This window comes from Marmota marmota, unplaced genomic scaffold (genome assembly GCF_001458135.2).
Source record: "Marmota marmota marmota unplaced genomic scaffold, marMar, whole genome shotgun sequence".
Taxonomy (NCBI): Eukaryota; Metazoa; Chordata; class Mammalia; order Rodentia; family Sciuridae; genus Marmota; species Marmota marmota.
The window spans coordinates 6,611,489-6,635,343 of record NW_026000093.1 but is presented as its reverse complement, the minus strand read 5'-3'; the positions used below and the strand labels follow the sequence as shown (position 1 = coordinate 6,635,343).

The window sequence follows — 23,855 nt, the reverse complement described above, 5'->3', positions numbered from 1 at the left end:
GTGCTGAGGATCCAACTCAGTGCCTCAAGCATTTAGGCAAGTACTCTACCACTGAGCCTTGAAAATGTTTTTGCTGTAATAAAATACAATGACCGCTTAAAATATATGAACCCTGTGTGGTCTGGATAAAGCTACCAAATTTTCTTCTTTATGCTCCATGAACAATACTAAATATTAAGTAAAGTAGAAGTGTGTATATACACACACACATACACACATTAAATGCTTATATATGTATATATAAATTTTACTTTAGAAAAACAACATATAGGGTCACTTTCTATTTTTACACAACCATCTAGATTAGTGAGTAATCATTCCCTCTAATTTGTGATAGTCAAAATAATGGTCCCCTAAAAATGTCCATGTAATGAACCAGTGAAAATGTTAAGTGGCAAAAGGGATCTAAGGTTGCAGATGTGATAAGGTTAAAGACCTAGAGATGGGGAGAGTGAATTTAGATCTCAGCCCTGCCAAAAGCTTGTTAGACTGTTGAGACTCATTTTGGACTTCTGACCTACCCAACTGTAAGATAATAAATTTATGTTGGTTTAAGACAGTAAATTTGAGGTAATTTGTTGAAGCAATAGAAAATTAATACAATTTTGCACACTGTGGTTTTTTTTCATGTACCATATTGGATTTGTTTTAAAACTTGACCTCAATATTTTTTTAAAAAAATATTTTTTAGATGTTGATGAACCTTTATTTTATTCATTTATTTATATGTGGTGCTGAGAATTGAACCCAGTGCCTCACACATGCTAGGCAAGCACTCTGCCACTGAACCACAACTCCAGCCCTGACCTCAATATTTTTAATAGAAACGTACTGGTTATATTTATAATTCATTTCCAGTGCTTTTAGCCAAAACATGCTATTAAATATATATGACCAGTGGTGCAGTTTAGTATCACTTCATCTTAAGACAAAGAGGGGTAGGCGCGGCCATACAAAAGGAAAACCTGGGCTCAAGAGAGCTGTCAAATAAAATATGGGAAGCTAAATTAAATTTGAATTTCAAATAAAAAATGAATAACTTTTTATTATAATTGCAATTATTATAGGAAACATATATTATTTGCCAAATCTGCAACCCTAGGTGAAGATAACTTCTGTGATTCACTTTTCAGTTTCATATTTAAAATCGGAATAAGAATGCCTGCTTCATCGAACTCTTAAACCCCAAAGAAAATCAAACTATTTAAAAGGTATTATTAGATCATTCTTTGCAAAAAAAAAAGTTAAATTTTGGCCTTGCTCGCTATTTCCAGACCGGGGTTCTGAGCTGTCCCTGGCGGGCCGCTGGTTTGCGGGCGCGAGTTCGGATCAGGTTCCCTCGGTCTGCGTGGCTCCGGAGCAGACGCCGTGGTCCCAAGGTGTGAGACCCTCTTTAGCGCAATGCCCCTCCTCCGGTTGTTTTGGGCTCTCCCGGCTTCCGCCTTCCGCGGCGGTCACGTGCGTGTGTTCACGTGACCAGCGCTCCTGTCATTCTGCCGCAGCTTGGGCTTCCTTCTGCCTGTGGGTCCTCAACGCCTCCTTGGTGCCGGAACCGCTTCACTTTCCTGCTGACGAGTCGCAGCCGCCGTTCAAGCCCCCTGGGACCGGCAGGAGACGCCAACTTGGCTCTGACTCGGCGCCCCAGACTGGCTGCGGCCTCAACGCCCCGGCCGCCGCACCCTCCCCGTCTCCTTTGGGTGCGTTGTGGGGTCCCCAGGATTCAAGAGGTAAGGCACCTGCCCCGGTGAGACTACCGCTGCGGTTTCCCCAGCTTCCCTGGTGCACGCTGGCCCCTTACCGCTCGGCCCCACCTGTCCTCCCGCCAGGGGTGGCCAGATTGCTTTCCTTCCAGGCCTCGATCAGGTTTGCGAAACCGCAGAGCCTTCCCCTAAGGGGGAAGGGAGGAAGAGTGGGCCAGGGGAGTGAAGGGGAATGGATAAAAAGGATCTTTTCTCCAGGATTGGGCCATGCCCCCAGCCTGCCGGAGGTGCCAGTGGTTCACGGACCGAGATAACAGTCTTGAGGCACCCGAGCCACCCCAGGAAAGGCCTCTGGGGCCGAGCCTGGATGGTTCCAGAGCTCCAGCCTAGCCTGGGCTGAGCCTGTTTTTACCGGGTCCGCGGCAGCCCCAACTGCACTGGCTTGTTTAGGCAGCAAATCCTCAATACAGAGGTTAAATTTCAAACTGACTAAGGTCGTTGGGAACTCGGAATAAAATTTTGGGTGTGACTTTAGCATCTTTGTGGCCATGACCAAGAACTTATATTTTGCTAATGGGAACCTACGTTTTGTTTCGTGATAAAGTCAGGCATAAGCTGTTATCTGTTAAGTTTTAGGGATGAGAAGTACGTAAATGTTTATCATTGTAGGTTCTTGTTATAAAACAGGCTCAGGCTCTCATTGTTGGTTGTGTAGAAATCACAATAGGTTTTTGATTCAAAAATTTCTCCCCAAATTGATTTTGGAAATATTATGAATTTTGGTTGCTAAAGGAAAGCACTGTCTTCTGAGAAATTACTTTCCCACTTTGTATATTTTAGTTTGAATGAATTTTAGGAAGGTCTTATAATTTTTAACGTGTTACTTTAAAATGATGCTTACTAAACATTAATATGTGGTTTATATTTTTTCTCTATCAAAAGACGAAAGTTGAACTCAACTGTATAAATTTAAAATAGTTTCCTCAGCATACACAAGGCCCTGGATTCAATCCTCAGCACCAAATATATATATAGGTATTTTTTTCTTCCCTAATTTGTATGCCTGTTCTTTTTAGTCATGATTTCTGGTGTCAGTATTTTAAATGGTCACTTTAAACATTTCACTGTGATATTAGGACTAATAAATAAATAACCTTTCCTGGAAAAGAAAAAACCTGTAGAGAACCCTTTTATGGGACAGTGGACAAGATTTGAAATATAACATTAGTGTTTTCAAACTGAGAATATTTAATATTTGAGTTGAATGCCTGGGGACATTAAAGTGATGGTCATGATGATAGTAGTGGTTATAAATGAAAAATTAATATCTGGTATTGTTTTTTACCTTGCATCTAAATTGAAGGTCTGTTAAAAAGCATTCAAGATCGTAAAATTTAGATGACCAAAATGGATATTCGAGGTGCTGTGGATGCTGCTGTCCCAACCAACATTATTGCAGCCAAGGCTGCAGAAGTTCGAGCGAATAAAGTAAATTGGCAGTCCTATCTTCAGTAAGTACTGTGAATCATGGGTAATCATGTGCTTTTGCATCAGACTTTTTCATGGTCATGCTTCTATGAGAGAAATGCTGGAAAAATACTAGTAAATGTGGAAGAAACATTCCCTCAGAATAACTAGTTGTTTCAGGGAGACAGCATAGTATGGTGGAAACAGCTTGAGACTCTAGTGAGAAATAGAAATGTTACTAGTGCTTTTGATTTTCTATGTCTGAGAAGAATTTGAATGAGTGAGAAACATGGGAGGAATGTGGATGGAGGAAGGGGGTGAGGACTTAAACATGCCATGTGAGCCTAGTATAACTTGGTGATCAGAGTCGGGGCAGATGGTTGCCAGATAGTTCTTACTAAGAAGAAGCATGAATATTCTGAGTTTCAAGAGCTGCGGGTGAATTTTGGTTCTCTGTTGGTTTGGTGTCTGGCAAATCACTTAACTACTCTTGGGTTTGGTATAGTAAATGTGAAATGGAATCAGTATCCCTCAGGTTTGTTGCCATATTTATAACGGAGTGAATAATTAAGGAAATTCATTTCCAGTTTGCTTATGCATTTTAAAAATTAATTGAAGCATCTGTAGCTTTATAATTAGCAATTTGTTTTGTGGTAGTATATAGTGTCCAAAAGTGATTATTTTATGTCTGTTAATTTATTCACTCATCAAACATATATTGATCACATTTTGATACATTTTGTAGGCTTTGTAGCTGCAAAAAGGACATAGAATACTGTCTCTAAAGGAACTTACACTACATATGCAAGTCATTTTAATTTAGTGTGTTGACTATGATAATAGAAAAATGCCCAGGACCTATTTGGTACACAGAAAAAGGGCAGCTAATCATATCCTCAGGAATTTTTTCCTGAAGGGCATGGTCTCTGAATTGAGTTTTTAAGAATGAATGGTATTTAGCCATGTGGCAAAAAGGGCAACCTTTTAAGTAGACCACACATCATGAGCAAAGGCAAGGAAGCAAAAAATGGCACATTGTGTGACAGTCATTCATGTTTTGGAAGCAGGCAGTGGGGAGAGCTGAGGCTGAGAGGCAGCCAGGTCCTGTTTTGAAGGACCTGAGTACATGGGTAAGTAACCTTGGAAGAGGTTTGGACTTAATCCTGTCAGTGCTTTTCAGGGTGATTTTAAGCTGTGGATCCCATGGTTGGCTTTGGGGTCTAATAAGGAATCTCAGCTTGTAAAACAGGTGATGAAAATTGTAGCTAAGTGGAGTTGGGAGCATATTCCTCAGAGCCTTCTTCTTTAAGACCATTCACTATCCTCATTAGGATTCTAAGGAGCACAGTTTTAAAAATCATTGCTATAGCTATTGAAGTTCTTAGCTAGGAGTAAAATGATGAGATTTGTCCCTTGGTTGGATGGCTTTACCAATGGTGTAAAGGTGGATTTGTGGGTAACAAACCTAAGGCTGGGAGAGGCAATAGCAGTAGTTAAGGTTGTTAGGACGGGTGGAATTGTATAGATTTGAGAAAATCTTGGTGATTGATTTGATGTGTGGGGTGAAAGTGGTCTAGGACGACTTCTAAATTCTCACTTTAAGGAGGTAAATTATTGTGGGACTACTGACTGAAGGACAGGAGGAGGAAGAGGGATTTAAAGATGTTCTTTGGTCACTGATAATTGTAGTTTTCAAAATTAAGGAAATTCATTTCCAATTTGCTTATGCATTTTAAAAATTAATTGAAGCATCTGTAGCTTTATAATTAGCAATTTGTTTTGTGGTAGTATATAGTGTCCAAAAGTGATTATTTTATGTCTGTTAATTTATTCACTCATCAGAATCCAAAGAAATTAGGATTCTGAGCTGTTTTATAATACTTTTGTCCACAGTTCATTTAGACTAGAGGGAAAAGAATTTTCATGTTTATAAAGGCTGAATCTGTTTATAACCTAAATAGAATAATATTGTTGAACATAAAGTATTAGCAGGCTGATAGCACTCTCTCTAGTATTGGTATTTGGAATGTTTTTAGTGACATAGAGATTTTAACTTGTTTTCTCTTTTGTTTTTCCTGTTCCATGGCCTCTGTACTACATACATTGCTTTTTCTGTTTCCTAGTTGTGGCCTTTATTCTGTTGTCCATTTCACAAATTTCTTTTATAAAACTTTTCTGTATGTCTGTATGTAAATGTTCACCAAATGTTAACTGTGCCTGCTGCTGAGCCTGTTGATGTGAGGATACTAGAGGGTGTGGACTATACTTTCTTTTTCTAAAGACCTTACAGATTGTTGGGGGCTGAATGTCACCTCTATAACTAATGAATTTTGTATCACATATGCTTGACATAACAAAACCTGTAGAAGAGTTTTTTATGTCAAAGGCCAATATGCTTTTGTCTCTCAAAAATTAACATGTTATGAAAATACAGTATTCAGAAATGTGTTTATATTTGATTAAGCTTTTTCTTAACTAAATAGTATAGAAATGAGTGGGCATGGCATGTTCTACTCAAGCTGGTCCAATAAAACTGAGGCTACAAAAATTATAACATAGCACCCTCCCTCTTCAGTTTAAAGTCCAATGAGGAAACACATCTTTAAACAAATTAAATAATGAATTGTGGTAAGTGTGGAGAAATTTATTGCTTGTGTGTGTATATACAAAACAAGGAAGGACTAGGAGACTTGAGGAAGTTTTTATAGAACACATGAAGGTACTCATAGGAGCTGATCAAGCTGAGGAGCTGGGGGTTGCAGTGAAGGAAGCTCCAGGCAGGGAGCTGAGGCTTGGAAGATTCTGCAGTGCTTACAGAGCTTTGGGTAGTTTGTTGTGACTCCCTCCAGACTCCTTCAGACCAGAGTCTTACAGAGACTAGCAAAGCTGCTGATATGTATTTTAAAAGAAGGGTCTGGATGTAAAGATTAGGATGGGGAGCTGGGCTTGGTGGTGCACGCCTGTAATCCCAGTGGCTTGGAGGCTGAGGCAGGAGGATTGAAAGTTAAAACCAGCCTCAGTAACATAGTGAGACCTGTCTTAAAATAAAAAATAAAAAGGGCTGGGGACGTGGTTCAGGGGTTAAGCACCCCTATGTGCAATCCCAAGTGTATCTCTCTCTCTCTCTCTCTCTCTCTCTCTCTCTCTCACACACACACACACACACACACACACACGACTAGGATCGGGGTGTTGTGGGCTGTGACATGTTTGAGTCCTTGATGAGTGGAGAAGTTGAGAGGTCAAGCCAGGTTTGCAACAGAAAGATAGATTGAGTGGTGGTGATGCTGAATCCATGAAAATTGAGAAGGAAGATGGGGCTCTATTGATTTGAATCTCCTTGAAGGACATAGTTTGATTGAGCCATAGGGATAAATCTTGAAAAATAAAAAGCCAGGGATGAAGGGATGCCTCAAGAGCAGGGAAGAACCATGTAGATGAGATCAGAATGGAAAGGGGATTTTTCAGAGAGGAGAAGGATGACCTATTCTGAATATAGAGGGAAAAATGTGCTGAAAGAAATGATAGGAGACATTCAATGTGAAGTGGCTTTGGTTGTGATAAATTAGATAGTCAAGTAAATTGTTTGGCATGTGGACGAGACTTTGGCTGATGCTAAAAGGTGACTGGTTAGTGAGTGCATACTGTGGGCCAGTTGCTGTATTAACCATCTTATGTGAATTACTTAATTTAATCCTCAGTATAGCCCCTTGAAAGAAATGTGGCTGTTTCCCCCATTTTGTAGATAAATTAAATCACTTTCCACAGATGTCATGTCATTACTAAATAAGTGATAGAGCTAAATTTTGATATCTATTTGATGTCAGGGCCTCTATGTCAATTCTTGTGTTTTAGTACTGTCAAAAGACAAAATTAAAACAAATTTAAAGATCTTAATTGGTGTTTCTTGTGATTGTAGAGTCAGGTAACACTTCACTCCATAAAACAGAATAAGTGTTCTGATGGTCTGAACAGAAGAGGTTGGTTTTGTTAGACAAAGGCTGAAGAAAGAAGAAATATACGACAAAATATGAAATCGTCATATTAAGGTTACATTCTTTGTAAGGTGGGAACAGAGAACCAGAACAATAGAAAAATATCTAATTGGTTAATAATCAGGTAACTTTTTTGGTAAGGATTAAACAGGGTGAACTTCATTATCATACCTAGTAAAACTGGCCCATTTAGGGAATTTGGTGGTTATCTTTCCTGATTTCTTAAGGTCAAGTAACAGCTTAGTTTCAGTTTGGTGATGTGGGTCTTTAGTATGAGTGACTCTATTTTGATTTTTAGTCATTTTGTTGGGGCTTGGTGCAGGAGCCTATACCAAAACAATGTCCTGCTATAATGTTATTGAACAATATAAAGGAGAGAGGAGAAAAGCTGGAATTCCTCAATCATTTGCTTACAGTGGCTGTTCAACTCTTATTGAACAAAACAATTTATTCTTATTTTCTAGGGGGCAGATGATTTCTGCTGAAGATTGTGAATTTATTCAAAGATTTGAAATGAAAAGAAGTCCTGAAGAGAAGCAAGAAATGCTTCAAATGGAAGGCAGCCAGGTGATCTATATATACATTTTTGCTATGACTTTTCCATGCCATTAAAAAATTTTAGAAAGAGGTGGAGTTATAGTTCAGTAGTAGAATGCATGCAGGCCCTGGATTCAATCCTTAGTACCCACCCCTCCAAAAAAAAAATCCTGTAAAAAAATCAATCTGAATGACTGTGATATTGCATTGTAGTTTTATGTGCCATGATTTTTTTTGGTGGTGCTGGGGATCTAAGTCAGAGTTTTGTGCTTACCAAGTATGTATTCTACCACTGAGTTACACCCCTAGCCCTGTACCATAATTTAATTAAAAATTCTTTTATTGGAAAACATTTAAGATATTTCTAGTTTTCTTGTTAATTATAGAAAAGTTATATTGAGCTTGTTTATGCCTTCATCCTTTTCTGTTCTTGTGTACCTTCATAGAATATATTTCTAGAGGAGAAGCTACTATTTCAAAGTATATAAAGTTTTAAAATAAGCTTAACATTTTAAAGTTTTTTTCTGCTTTACATTCTCACTAGTGAAGTTTGAATAATATAATTAAAAACATAATTAAAACATAATAACATAATTAAAAACAATCTAATTTGTGGGTTAAAAGATATTACTTCAACTACATGGGATTACATTTTTTTTCTCTTTGTTAAGTTTTTATTTTGAACTTTTGGGGGTTCTTTTTATTGTAATCTGTAAGATTTTGGTTCTTTTTTATTTTATACCTTTTTGGGGTGTTGGGGATTGAATTCAGGGCCCGCAAATGCAAGCATGACTAGCTCCTTATACAGTCTTTTAACATAGAAGATATATTAACATTTGCCATTTATAACAAGTGTTTTTTAACCTATTGTTTATCTTTGGGGTTTTTCATATATAATAATTTAAAATGTATATAGTTTGACATTTTGCCTTTTTTTAAAAATTTGGTGTTGGGGTTGGAATTCAGGGCTTTGCACATACTGGGAAAGCACTCTATATCCTTACACCTTTTATAAAAAGGCATATCTTGCTAAATTGCCTAGGCTGGCCTTGATCTTGTGATCTGCCTCAGTAGCAGGGATTATAGTTACATGCTACCACACCACAGTTTTACTTTCTTTTTTTTTTGATACTGGGGATTGAACTCAGGGGCACTTAACCACTGAGCCCCAGCCCCAGCCCCTTTTTATATTTTATTTAGAGACAGGGTCTCACTGAGTTGCTTAGTGTCTTGCTAAGTTCCTGAGCCTGGCTTTGAACTTGCGATTCTCCTGCCTCAGCCTCCTGAGCCACTGGGATTACAGACTTGTGCTACCATGTCCAGCAGTTTTACCTTCTTTTGTTATACATGTTTGCTGTAGAAAAATAATGAACTATAATAATACAGTAAGAATAAAATAAGCATTATTATTCTACTTGATATTCCTGTTCAAGGTGGACCTGTGTTAACACTTCAGAATATCTCTAACCATTTTTTATGCATATATAACTTACTGATACAAATCTGAGGTTTAAGAAAATGGTGTGATACATGTGCATGGTTTTGTTCTTTTCATTTAACTGTATATCTCCTCCCCTATACCTGTAGCAGTTATCCTGTGTCTTTTAAAAATAATTGTGTAGTTTTCCATTTAATGAATGAACCATATTCTAAACCAGTACCCCACATAATTTAGTTACTTCCATTTTTTCTCTTTATAAGAAGTCTTGAGGTAAACATTCTTACTTCCTCATAATGAATTCTAGAAATGTGATTGCTGATCAAACAATTTGGACATTTATGTGAGTTTTATATACATTATAAAGATGTCCTCTTGATAGGTTATACTAATTTGAAATGCCTGCCAGCAGTGTATAAACATGCTCAAGGCGTTTCAGCACCTGTTCTGGGTCTAACCATTCATTCTTATATTTTAGGCATTTTGATTTTTGTCTGAAAATAGTATCTTATTATAATAATGTCACGCATTTATAAATTTTTTAGTCTTTTATTTCTTCATAATAACTGCTTCTAGGGCTGGGGTTGTGACTCAGAGGTAGAGTGCTCGCCTAGCACATGTAAGGCCCTGGGTTCAATTCTCAGCACCACATAAAAATAAATAAAATAAAGCTATTGTGTCCGACTACAACTAAAAAATATTTTTTAAAAATAATAACTGCTTCTCTATATTCTTTATTTACTTTTCTTTAGGACTGTTTATACCTATCTTACTGATTTGTCAATTCCTTCATGCATTAAACATACCAGCTGTATGCCATATTTTCAAAGCTCATTTCTTGAATTTTAAACTTGGTTGATGGGTCCCTTTGCCATATTGAGGCTTCAATTATGCAAGCAAATCTATTCCCTCCTTTCCTTTGTGATGTCTTCTGTTGTCATCCTATGCAAAGCTTCCTCACTCCAAGCACATATGTATTGAAAGGAACATTCATTCAGTGTTTATTTAACACTCATGTTAAGTCCCTATCATGCACTAAGACTGGTAAAATGGTGTTAATAAGATAAGACTTTTTAGTTAAGTAAATTGGTTCTTTCTTAATTGGTGTCTCTGGTGTGATCCTTTTTCTGGATTGTTACCAGAAAATAAACGTCTGATTTTATTAAAAAAAAAAAAAAAGGCAATATATTGAAAAACAAAAGTAATGACAGAAGTGTCACAGGCAGTTTCTATTTTTTTTATTTAAAGAGGTGAAAGTGTTTCCATTTTAATGTATTGACTAAAAATTGCCGGTTGTTTTGAATGTAATATTAACTTTCTAAATGATTTAAAGATAACTATAGGCACATCTTATAATCTTTACAATTCCCTTGTTCAGTATGGTAAAAGGACTGTCTTTCCAAGGAAGATATGACTCTTAGATACAGGATAAATTCTGGAATGAATATAATTTTGATAAGTTTACAGCATAGGATTTATTGCATGCTATTTGTTTCACTGGGGATTTATTGAATACATGAATACAGAGTGAAACATTTCAATTTGTACGTCTTTTGGGGTACAGAAAGTTTTGAAGTATAAAGACAAACCTATTTCTGAATGTGTTGCATTCACAAAGTCTGGGGATGATTTAAAGGACTTTATGAAATAACTTGGTGCCCTATTTGATTTATACATTGAGTTTAGATCCTAGACCCCAAATAAGATACAGTCTTACTGCTGATCAGATTTTCTGATATAGGACCCTGGGTGGTTGAAGGAGTCTGTGCACTAGTTGATGTGATTCTCACAGTGATCTTGGGAAAATTGGTAGATGATCTGTTGTTGGCTTCAATTTTTATTGAATTCTGGAGAGATTGTTATGTAGTTAATATGTTGTAGAATGGAGACGGATCAAGGGCTTCTGATTACAATATGAAGTACTCTTGTTCTAGTTTTCTACTTCTCAGCACAAAAAGTAAAGATTGAAAAGAATGAAATACTCAAATCTATGTACCATTTTTAATTGTCTATATAACTGTGCTTTCTTGAATCAAGAATTGACTGTGGCTGTAGGTATGTCTACTTAATAATAGTAAACATTTTGAGGTTTGCCAGTAGAAATGATAAAGAAATCTGCTAGGTACAGTGGTGCATACCTGTAATCCTAGCTACTTGGGAGGCAGAGGCAAGAGGATTACAAGTTTGAGGACAGCCTGGGCATCTTAGACTCTCTCAAAATAAAATAAAAAGGACTGGGGATGTAGCTCAGTGGAAGAGTATTTGTATAGCATGTGTGAGGTCTAGGGTTCAGTTCCTAGTACCACAAAAACAAAACAACAACACATAACTGATGCAAGTCATAGTAAGGTTCTCCCATACTTCAATAATATTTATAAAAGGTATACATTTTCTATAATTCTGTTAGCTAATAGTATTTGTATTCTATTTTTTAAAGAGAAATGTTTTACTGAAGTAAACATTTTAATTGTAAAATGGTATTTGCAAATGAAAACAATAATTAACATTAATTTCATTTTTCCGTAGTGTGCTAAAACTTTCATAAATCTGATGACTCATATCTCCAAAGAACAGACAGTGCAGTACATACTAACTATGGTTGATGATATGTTGCAGGTAGGTATATTCATTTCTTAATACCTTTGGTGACTTCATCTTTTTGTTTACAGAAATAACATTTCTGTAAGGTTTCACTTAACTCATTGGTAGTGCTAAAGATGGAAGTATTCACACGTAAGCTATTTTTTGTTTTTCAGAATATCAAGTAACCCATATATAGCTTTTGTTGAGCTACCTCAGAGTTTTGCATTGAATACCAACAAAATTTGGTGAATCATATGAGGCTTTGTGGATACTTTGTGTACTAAAACTGACATGGCTTTCCTTTTTTTTTCTGATAAAGGGCATATAATTTTTATTTAAGTTTGTTGCCATTTTTACTGAGTTGCTTTAAATTTTCAAATAAGGGAGTAATGATATCTTTATGGAAATTTTGTATGCAAGAACAAGGGGTGTCATTCAATTTATTTAAATACATGTTTGTTTAGGAGTGTTGTAGTGTTTTTCACATAGAGGATTTTGTACATTTCTTACCTTAAGCCTAAGTATTTTGTCTCCCTTATTGCTGTTATAAACATCATTTCTATTCTGTTCTATTATTGAACAGATTTGTTTATGCAGACAAAGCAATAGCTTTGTAAATCAGTATTATAGTCTCTGTATATCAATATTATATTTGAGTTCTTAAGTCAATTGTTTTATTTTCTATGTCTGCATAGCAACAGCAATTGCCCAGTGCACCAGACTAGAAGGACTTTATCCTTATTTTCTTTAAGGTTTGTAGCCTGGTTCCTCTACCAATGAAGTATAATGGCTTACCTGAATTTTGAATCCTTTGTCAAAGTCATTATCATAACTATTTTAAACTAATGAGTAATTGCTTAAGAATATAGTAGTCTTTTCCTCAAGTAGGTTGCTGTTAGCACAGATGGATATTAAACCAGTGTATTTAAAAATAATTAAAAAATGATGTTATTATTTATGTGGTTATTTTAGAAAATATTGCTGCTTATCAACTGTATTCACTTAATGAACCAGAAAGTGGATTTTAGCCAGTGATATGCAGAAAAGTTTAGGAGATATTTGTATAATTTGAACCAACTCCTATATCTGCCTGCCTGAGTGATATGCTGGTTTTACTGTGTTTATTATCCTGAGTTTTCTATCAAGATGTGCTAGAAGTAACTTTGAACATTTGAGATTTATGTAGTTCTGTTTCCCTTACCTGTTTGTTAATAGTTGATGAATTTCCTGCTTATCCTTCATCTAGGCTTTTATGACCCCTCCTAATTTCCTTTGTATGGTGGCCATGATGTTGACACTTTGGTGTCCAAAGATGTGTCAAGACATGTTGGAAGCAGCAGGTTAGAGGGTATAGGCTGAGAAGAAATGTAATGTATAGTTCCACCTTGTGATTTAAAATAATCATAATCATTAAAGGTGATTTTATTTGTAAAGTATCTGTCCCTACCACCATCTCTACCCACTGCCCCATAATAATAATGAGAGAGATACTCATATACCTAGAGGGGGGAAAGAACATATACCTAAAGGGATATAAAATAAAAGGTTGAGAACTAGTCACAATTTTTGCATTCATCAGTGAAATTCATTTGGATTAGTGGTACAATTTTTTTTTGTTTTAGGAAAATCACCAGCGTGTCAGCATTTTCTTTGAGTATGCGAAACGTAGCAAGAGTACTGCCTGGCCGTACTTTCTGCCAATGTTGAATCGTCAGGATCCCTTTACTGTTCATATGGTAAATTCTGAATTGATCATATTGTTTTTAAAATAATAGTATATATGTGATATAACAAAGGAATTTATTTTTAAGAAACATATTTTCACTTTTTTAAAAGTATTGACATAAAATCATGGTCACATTCTGATTTAGATAAGAAACATTTATGACCTGGTAACTTGCCAGTTCTCAGAAGAGTAACTACTGTGACATTAGCTTTTCTTAATAGTGTGCTTAGTAAAAAGCGGACATTAGTGAGTTGGAAGGAGATAGAGTTGCTCTGACACAAAGTTTTGTAGATTACTGGGTAATAATGAGTTCACTAGTATCAGTCTGTGGTGACTTTAAATGTGCAAACAGCTCAAATTTTCTATAGTAGGATTAACTACAGTGTACCATGTAGAACTTGAATTTTTCTTTGAAGCAGCTACTGTGTTTAATTTTATTTTAATTAAGTAATTGCCTGCTTTTTAATATCTTAAGCACTCTTATTTTAGTCTTAGCTTGAAGGGCTGTTTTTAGAAGATCTAACATTGAAGAATCTTTCTTAGAGAGTGGAGAAGGGATGAGAGGAGGGAGAGAATAAATGCTTGCATAAACAAGCTTTATCTATGTCCAGTGGAGGGCCTGGGGCAGGAGTGGAGTGGGGTGGGGAAGAAGGAAGAGGATCTTGGAGGCTCTTCCTTGTTTCAGTAGGTAGCTTTAAATTATTCAAATCAGAGGCTATTGTCTGAAACATTTTTGTGCATGTATGTTGCCTCTCTCTCTTCCTCTTCCTCCATGTGTTTCTGTATTTATTTATGTGTTAGTGCATTTATATATTGTATGTATAATAAAACATTTATAAAATGGGAACTTAAAAAGGAAGACTAATGGTATAAACTGCATTTTAAAGAATAACTTTTTAAAAAACAATAACATGCTTCCTTCTTCTAAATTTTGGAGTCCTATTTTCACTGTCTATTTGCCTGACTGAAATATCTTTTTAGTGTTATAATAAAATTCACAAATATATTAAAGAGCAAATGTACAGCCATGATAAGTTATACTACTTGTGGCCAACCTTTTAACTTTCTAGGGTCAGATTGTTGTTGATTTGCCATGTGTTGGTGGAGATTATGCTAGGAGTAGAAATGTCAGATCTCTTGTTTCTTTGTCTTTTACTTATATGCACAAGTAGTGCATATGCTGTTGATACTGGGCATTGAACCAAGAACCCTCAGTTATTCTAGGAAAGTGCTCTACCACTGAGCTACATTCTAACCTTTTTACTTTGACATGGTCTCTCTAAGTTGCTCAGGCTGGCTTCAAACTTGTGATCCTCTTGTCTCAGCCTCCTGAGCAGCTGGAAATGAGATTCTTAAAACATCTCATTTTGGTTCACTTTAGTGGATATATCTAAAAATACAGTTTGAATGTTTGTATTTCAAAATAAATTTAAAAATGTGAATTATAAACTATTTTTCAGGAATCAAGTGCTATAAAAATCATATATCAAAGTGATTAGAAGTTGAGTTTCAAGGCAAATGATGTGATGTTTTCAATCAGGATGGTATTCAAATGTATTCCTTTTTTGTTTTCAGGCAGCAAGAATTATTGCCAAGTTAGCAGCTTGGGGAAAAGAACTGATGGAAGGCAGTGACTTAAATTACTATTTCAATTGGATAAAAACTCAGCTGAGTTCACAGGTAACAGAAATTTCTTTTAGTATCTTTAAAAGGAACATAATATCCATGTTCTCTTAAACTATTTATAGTAAATATGTTGAATTACAAAAAAATTTTATTGAAAGTAATGCCATTTTGAACTTTATAAAGTAAAACTTAATAAGTAAGCCAAATTACTCTTGGGTATAGTAGCATGTTTAATTTTTCTTTCTTTGGCTTCAATTCAAACCTTTCTGTCTGTTCTGCCACTTGCATTTTCCCACTCTTGCTTTTCAGTGGTCAGGGAGTGTCTTCCTTCTAGGTGGCTGCCAAGATTATACAGCTTGGAGAACTGAGAGGACCTGCACAACTCCAAAGAGCATGCTCACGTAAGGCCTCTGGTAAAGGAGAAGTAGTGCAGCTGGAGGGAATATGCAGGCGAGCTCCATGTCCCGGGGACTTCAGGCTGCTTTCACATCTGCCTCAGGAATTTAAGCCATCAAGATTTGTGCAAGAATTCTTGTTTTTTGGGAGAGCTCTCCAAAAGTTTCTACTGAGGTCTTTCAGATCCTTTTGGTCACAACCAGGTCAAGCCGTCTAACTGGTTGTACCATTAAACAAACTGGTTTGTGTGCCACCACGGGTGTTATGAACCGCAGACAACATTTATAGAATGTTAGTTAGCCCGCTTATCCTTGTCTTGGCCAAAAGTCTGTACTGGGCTTCCAGATGTCCTGAGTAAGCCTGGAGCTGCCCAGTCCAGCTGTGAGATGGCTGTGTCTCACCTTGTTTTCATGATACCACAGTATGATTGTGGGATTGAATAGTAAGGCTCAAAGTGAGACATGAAGCTGCTTGTTGGGTATCTAGGTTGCTTCCAGGCATTTCTAGAGCTACTTCTTCATGAAGGAAGATGGTTTGCTAGTGAAACAGCTGGAAAAATGACAGATTTTCTGAGGAAATTGGCAAATTTTCTGTATTTATCCAAATAAATGGTTCCTTAGAAATGGGTAAAATAGAACATTTATGATGATTTTTCTGAGTAATTTTTTTTTAGGTTTCTAGTGACTAAGTGTTAGGTGATAAGGGGGAGGTTTGGTGGGAATGATGCTTAGAAAAGGAGAGAAATAACGTTGGGTGTCAGGGGGAGTGTTCTGGGGAAGAAAATGTAGTGGGTAGGTGACATGGAAGAATGAGACTAGGAGAAGTAATATTGGTAATTGTTATGTTGTCATCCTTAGGTTACCAAAAAGGATCTATTTGAAATAAATTTTTGGAAAGTTGTAATGTAGGTCTCAAGTGACCTTATTATTTCCACAGATTTTAATTTGAGGCTTCAGAAAGGAAGACACCATGACACTTTGCTGAGCTTTACTTTTTGCCTTATTGCTTGCCTCTTTTCGCCTAGTTGCCTTTAATGTTTGGATAGAATGTCTGAGATGAAACTGAATCTTTTTAATCACCAAAATAATTTTAAGTCTTTGTGGGCTTATTGTGTAAAATATTTTTTAAAATTTATTTTTTTGTTTTAGGTGGACACAATATCTTTATTTTTATGTGGTGCTGAGGTTTGAACTCAGTGCCTCATGTGTGCCAGGCATACACTCGACCACTGAGCCACAATCCCAGACCATTGTAAAATATTTTTATAAGAACTACCAATTTGAAGATTTTACTGAGTTGGTGAGGTATTTAACAAACAGTATTTAAAACATGAAAAAAATATGTTTGTGAAAATGAAATTTTAAATTTCTAAATATATATCGTTTGTAATCAGAATGCTTATTAGTTAAATGGGAAAAAACTGATCCCTTTTTCTATTATGAAATTATCTCTCCTTTTAAATAAACCTCATTTCTGCTTAAACGTTAGCTTTCTTTTAAGGCTGTATTGTTGCTGAATTCATAAAATGAATATTGGCAGGGCAGAGAGTTTGCTTCTATAATCTTGCACTCACTCTTTGGGCAGTTTCACCTTAGACTTTTTCTCATAGAAATATCACTTAAACTGCCTCATAGACAATTATCTTTCCTCAATTAACCAACATCAGAATTAACCGTTACTTGATTGTAACCATGTCCCAACAATTGCGGGAAAGTTTTTCTCTCATCATTTGTGGAAGTAAATATTTCAGTGCCTAGAATGGTTTTCATTAGAATTGAGCTTCTTGATATTTGATAAATGGTCTTCAAGATCTTTTCTGTATCTATCCATTGCTGTCTTTTTATCCCAGTCTTTGGCTTTCGGTGTGGTTTAGCATTTCGGCTTTGCAAGTCATCCTGCGACAGGGTGCCTCTTCAGGGTACCTGCTTAGTCTGGCTTTGTGTCTCATAGTCTGCGCACTGCTTCAGCTTGCTCTAGGCTCACTCTCTCTTGCTGTGAGCATAAAGTTCTTCAATAGCCTTTTATCGGTATTAAATTGTAGACTTCTTATTCAAAGGAAGTAATGTAGGATTATTTATGATTTTATTTACTACCTTTACCTTGCTCAAATGTCATAGAACAGTGCTATATATGAAAAGTCTCTCTTTCTTTCCCTCAAGTGTTTTTTCCTCCCCCCATAAAAAGGACTATAATTTTCTTGATTTTAGAGGAAATAAACTTTCAAAAGCTCAAGTTAGTTACAGGTTTGGATATTTTGTTCTTTGACTTTATACTGGCATTTTTTTTTTTTTTTTGGGTAGTTGGTAGTTCAACTACTTGGTAGTTATTGAATAAAAATAAACATTTCCTTTGAGAAATTCATTGTTACTTTTCTTCTTGCATTTCAGCCTTTGACTCTCTACCTTACATTTTCTTTGGTCATGTCTATGTAATATTTGAGGTGTTGATTGTCATAATTTATTAGCATTCCTATAGATGACCTAATCTTCAGTCTCATGTAGTATCTTCTATTGTCAGGCACCTATTTTGAAAAGCTTTGCCACAGAATATAATGTAGATAGTTTAGTGAGAAGCAGTCTTCATATTGGAAAAAAATTCAGTAAATAAATCTTGAAATGGAAATTTTCATTTTATTATATTATATATTATATTATATATATAATATATATTATATTATAAATTTTCACATATAAAATTTAGCATCAGATTAGCATCAGATTATTCTTCCATTTTTAGTAATCTATCAATTAAGATATTTTCTGGAAGAGTATAATGATACTTAGAATATTTTACATCATCCTCATGTTTTTTTATAAAGTAGGATTAGGGAAAAATAATTATTAAATTCACTGAGGTCCCTTTTATAAGCTATTATCAGGTTAAAAATTAAAACAAAACTAAGTAATAAGTAATTTATTTCGTAATAGAAACTTCGTGGTAGCGGTGTTGCTGTTGAAACAGGAACAGTCTCTTCAAGTGATGTAAGTACATTCCTCCTTAATTCACTGGCCTCCTCATACTCTGAAAAGAAATTATTTTGAGTCACAGATATTTAAAGTTTCAAGGGGTTTAACTAGTTGCCCAAATGTAAATCTATGAATTTGATGTGTTGTCCACCCCCACTTAGTTCGGTTGTATTGCAGAGTGGTGTTATTTAGCTTTTTCTTGCTGTAACCAAAATATCTAATATGAACAACTTAAAGGAGGAAAGATTTATTTTGGCTCATGAGTTCAGAGTTTCAGTCCATGGTCAGCTGGTTCCACAGCTTTGGGCCTGAGATGAGGCAGAACATTATGGCGCAATGGTGTTGTGGAGGAAGGCTTCTCAGCTCATGGCAGTAAAAGAAGTAGAGGAGAAGAGGGAGATGGAGGGAAGAAGGGAAGGGGATAGGGAGAGAGGGAGGAAGGATGAGAATATAATCCCCAGTGACCTATTTCCTCTAATCATGCCCCACCTACCTATAGTTTTCACCACCTTCTAGTAGTCCATTTAAATTATTAATCCATCAAATGGGGACCAAGCTTTAAAACATGAGACTTTCAGGGGACATTTCAGATCCAAACCATAACAGAAACAATATATTACATGTGATCTGTGGTGATCAATTTTTCTATGGTCAAGAAACTTGTCTTTCTTTTTTTTTTTTTTAAAATATTTTTTAGTGTTCACAGACCTTTATTTTATTCATTTATTTATATGTGGTGCTGAGAATTGAACCCAGTACCTCACATATGTGAGGCAAACACTCTACCCCTGAGCCACCATCCCTGCCCCAAGAAACTTGTCCTTTCTGTTCTCTTTTTTCAGTCCATTTAGACCTGAATTCAACAAGCATCTCAATTCAGGTGTAAAACTGGAGTAAATAATCATAAAGTTACTCTCTTCACAGTTGTCTGACAAAGCTAACTAATATCTGTCTAACCAGTGGGTGAATAGTGTATTGAACAGTTAACAGGGATTCAGTTCACTGATGGCCCTAAAATGTGCTGTTGCACTGTGCTGCTTAGGACTTACTTTTTGTGGACTACATGGTGGTCAAACCTGGACCCCCTCACCCTCCCTTTCAGTCAATCTCTCCCCACCTTTTTGTAGAGCCAAAAAGTTAATGGTTAAAACTAATCATGGTTCCCCAAGTTCCTTTCTTGGATAAACCATTTGGGAATGGTTTAACTTTGCTGTACTCTGATAGGTCAGGGATTGGAAATAAGTTTACACAGTAAGGATGGGTATGACTGGAATGAGCTGAGAGAAAGATTGGTGGGGGGAAGAGAAATGAAGGTGAGCTTTTAATTATCTTCATTTGCTGGAAATGTTTCTTGAAAGCACCTTTAGAGAGTAGATATACTTGAAAGCATCATTAGACAGTAGTGTCTACAAGCTGTAGATAGTAGAACTAAATTAAGCTCTTTATAGGCCAGTTAATATACATTTTGATTATTAGAGCTTCCATGATCTAAATGGAACATACCATTATGTATGTTCTAAGACTAGACAGCAGAATCCATTGTCAAAGTTAGGAGCCTGGCTTTCCTGGTTGGCATGGGTTGAAGGATTTGACAAATAGTATGTTAGACCAGAAAAGGGAATCTGAAGTGGAATCAGAACACAGTGTAGAACTAGCTGAGCCTTTTTGGGACGAGGGTGGGGAGAGGAAATCTATTTACTGAGCACTTACTCTCTGCCTGCCACTGTTTTACTCACTTTACATTTACATTGCCTGAGTAATCAAACTCTTTTTTTGATGAAGGTTGTAATATTAGCCATGTTTTATGATAAGCAGGGAGGCCAAGCAGAAAAACACCAGTTTGCCCAGGTCATACAGCCAATGAGTAGCAGAAACTCCAGTGAAATGAATTGCTTAGTGAGAGAATTATTCTTGAGGCAACTGGACAGGTTTGAATTTTTAGGCATTTCTCAAATCACATTACCTACTCAGACTTTTAAATAGGTCAATGTGTTTTGAAAGCCCCTTTTAGGTTTTCAGAGAATGGAGAAAAGCAGTTTGGTATTCTGCATTTCATAATATTGCCACTTGATGGCAGTACAAAACAAAAAAAATTTGTACACTGCACTATAAGAAACATTTTGAACAGTTTTTAAAAATTGTCCACAGAAGCATCATCATGAGTGGATCATTACAAATATTTTAATTTAATATGTAATATTGCAAAGGTGGAATTTCCTCATAATGTGTTATATTCTCTTTACCTAGTTGTGAAAATAATATACAACATCAAATTATATCTACTTACTTCATCTACTTAGTTCTTTACTGGTTTTTGAATGTACATTATAAATCTCTTTTTCTGGAATAGACAAACTTTAGATAGGGCAGAGGGGTTGATGCATGGGGTTATAAATGATGGTAGAATGTGATGATTATTATTATCCAAAGTACATAAATGAAGACAGGAATTGGTGTGAATGTATACAACCAGAGTTATGAAAAATTGTGCTCTATATGTTTGATAAGAATTGTAATCCATTCCACTGTCATATATAGATAAAAAAAAATCTCTTTCTGAGGAAGCATCACAACCTGGAAAGTGGATTGTTGGGCTGATGGCCTGACAAGAGAATACTGTGATCTCTTACAGTCTTTGGAAGACTTAGAATCTGGAGTTTTTGTTTCTTTGTTTTCCTTTTTCTTCTGACTACTTAACACTTAATACCTGTGGGTAGGAGAGCAGAATGTCTCCTAGCTTCCACATTTGACCGTTTCCTGTTTTCTGTCTACTTCCATTGCAGATCTAGTCTTGTATCAGTTATTTCTAGAGGACATTGTTTCACTGCTAGTGAAAGACTAGAATTTCCAAATTCTCCTTGCTGGTTACATGTTACATCTCAGTGTTCTGGAACAGTTCCACACAATAGAATTTTTTTGTGCTGAAGGAAACTTTGTCTATCTGTACCATCCATTATGGCAGCCACTAGCCAGGTAGCACTGGGGTGTGTGGCTGGTTTGAGTGAGGAAGTAAGTTTTCAGTTTTATTTAAGATTTTAAAAAAAAGCTTTATTGAAATTTATTTCATGTATTATAAAATTCATCCACTTGCAGTTCAGTGGTTTTTAGTATACTTATGCAGTTGTGCAGTCATTACCACAGTCTAACTTTGAACATTTTCAGCACCTCAGAAAAATGGAAAGCACCTGTACACACCCACAGTCTTTCTCATTTCTGCTCTCCCCTTTCAGCTCCTGGCAACCACAAATCTACTCCTCTTTTAAACATTTCACAGAAGTGAAAATGTGTACTTGGTTTTCTGTGACTGGCTTCTTTAAATTAGCATAATGTTTCCAGATTCATCCATGTTTTAGCATGCCATGATAGCATTTCAGAATGGTGGGAGAACAACTTAGTTTCTTTGGGTTTTTGTTACATTCCTTAAATTCTGTGGCAGTTCTATCCTTGTTAATGAAGGTTGGTTTTACTGCTTTGGCTCATTTTTAATTTAGTGCTGTGATGATGTGATTTTTTTTTTCAGTCTTTCAGAAGAGGTAAAGGATATCTGTGATTTAACTCTTTGTTTCCAATCCATCAAAAGTGCTGTCCAAGCAGTAGATATATGTGGGCTGTGTCAGTAATGCACACAATCAGGCCTATTCTTAAATTATAATCTGCTCTAGCTGGGGAGTTGTGGAGTCTGTGGGGTGTGATACTAACATGCAGTTGATTATAGCAGTTCCCCACTCTTTTGTTGTTTTGCTTTCTAGTCATCAGTAGTCAATGGTGGTCTGAGAATATTAGGTGGAAAATTCCAGAAATAAAAGGCTTGTAAGTTTTAAATAACTTTTGTCATAGTCTGTTGTTACAGTTGTTCTATATTATTGTGGTTGTTAATCTCTTACTGTGTCTAATTTATAAATTAAACTTCATCATAAATACGTATATGTAGGAGAAAACATATATAGGGTTTAGGACTATTTGCAGTTTCAGGTATCTACCAGGGTTCTTGGAACATATTACTGGTAGATAAGGGAGATTGCTGTACTTGTCTTAAGTGTAAATTTCAAGAACATGTTATTTACTCAAAGCAGTTCTTGGTGGTTTGTCTTTTATCACGAAGTTAATACTTTTAAATATTGATGATCTTTAAAATATATATACAAAATGAATATCAAGAAAAGGAAGAAACATAAGAATTTTTAATTTTAATTAAAAATTTTTTTTTCAAAATTTGTTCTAATTAGCTATACATGACAGCAGGATGCATTTCAACTCATTGTACACAAATGAAGCACAACTTCTCATTTCTCTGACCATACATGATGCACAATCATTCTTGCAATCATACATGTACATAGGGTAATAATGTCCGTCTCATTCCATCATTCTTCCTACCCCTAGAGCCCCTCCCTTCCCCTCACTCCCCTCTGCCCAATCCAGAGTTCATGCATTCTTCCCTAGTGCCCCTCCCCCACATTATGAATCAGCATCCGCCTATCAGAGAAAACATTGAGTCTTTGGATTTTTGGAATTAGCTTATTTCACTTACCATGACATTCTCCAACTCCATCCATTTACCTGCAAATGCCATAATTTTGTTCTTCCTTAAGGCTGAATAATATTCCATTGTGTATATATACCACATTTTCTTTATCCATTCATCTGTTGAAGGACACTTAGATTGGTTCCATAGTTTAGCTCTTGTGAGTTGAGCTGCTATAAACATTGAAGTGGCTACATCACTGTAGTATGCCTATTTTTAAGTCCTTTGGGTATAAACACAGGGGTAGGATAGCTGGGTCAAATGGTGTCTCCAATCCAAGTTTTCTGAGGAATCTCTACACTGCTTTCCAGAGTAGTTGTACCAATTTGCTGTCCCACCAGCAATGTTTGAGTGTACCTTTCCTCTCACATCCTCGCTAACAATTATTGTTGCTTATATTCTTTTTTAAAAAAATAATTTAAAAAAATTTTTTACACAAATGTAGCACAACTTTTCATTTCTCTGGTTGTACATTGATGTAGAGTCACACCATTCATGCAATCATACCCATACATAGGGGTAATAATGTCCATCTCATTCTACCATCTCCTCCCCCTGCCTATTCCCCCTTATTTCCCTCCTCTCTGTTCAATCCAAAGTTCCTCCAAAATATTGGTGATCTTTAAAATATATATACAAAATGAATATTAAGAAAAGGAAGAAACATATGGATGAGCATCCACTTATCAGAGAAAATATTCGGGCTTTGGTTTTTTGGGAAGTGGCTTACTTCGCTTAGCATGTATATTGTCCAACTCTGTGCATTCACCTGTAAATGCCATGATTTCATTCTTTAAGGCTGAGTAATATTACATTGTATATATATATTCCACAGTTTCTTTATCCATTCATCTGTTGAAGGGCATCTAGGCTGTTTCCACAGTTCAACTATTGTG

General features: G+C 36.0%; 1 protein-coding gene across 2 annotated transcripts in view; it reads left to right on the top strand.

The window, feature by feature from the left end:
- The first annotated feature begins 1,456 nt into the window (after positions 1-1,456).
- The window catches only part of Atp6v1h (ATPase H+ transporting V1 subunit H), a 115,226-nt gene continuing 92,827 nt past the window's right edge, over positions 1,457-23,855 (top strand). Inside the window, exons 1-7 of one of the 2 annotated variants that reach the window (XM_015485786.2) lie at positions 1,457-1,727; positions 3,064-3,211; positions 7,627-7,729; positions 11,664-11,753; positions 13,343-13,456; positions 15,022-15,126; positions 18,396-18,449. In XM_015485786.2, coding sequence (XP_015341272.1) covers positions 3,099-3,211; positions 7,627-7,729; positions 11,664-11,753; positions 13,343-13,456; positions 15,022-15,126; positions 18,396-18,449 — 579 coding nt within the window. In that variant the 5' untranslated portion in view covers positions 1,457-1,727; positions 3,064-3,098. The remainder of the gene's footprint in view (positions 1,728-3,063; positions 3,212-7,626; positions 7,730-11,663; positions 11,754-13,342; positions 13,457-15,021; positions 15,127-18,395; positions 18,450-23,855) is intronic. The other variant, XM_048782896.1, reaches the window with a different exon arrangement.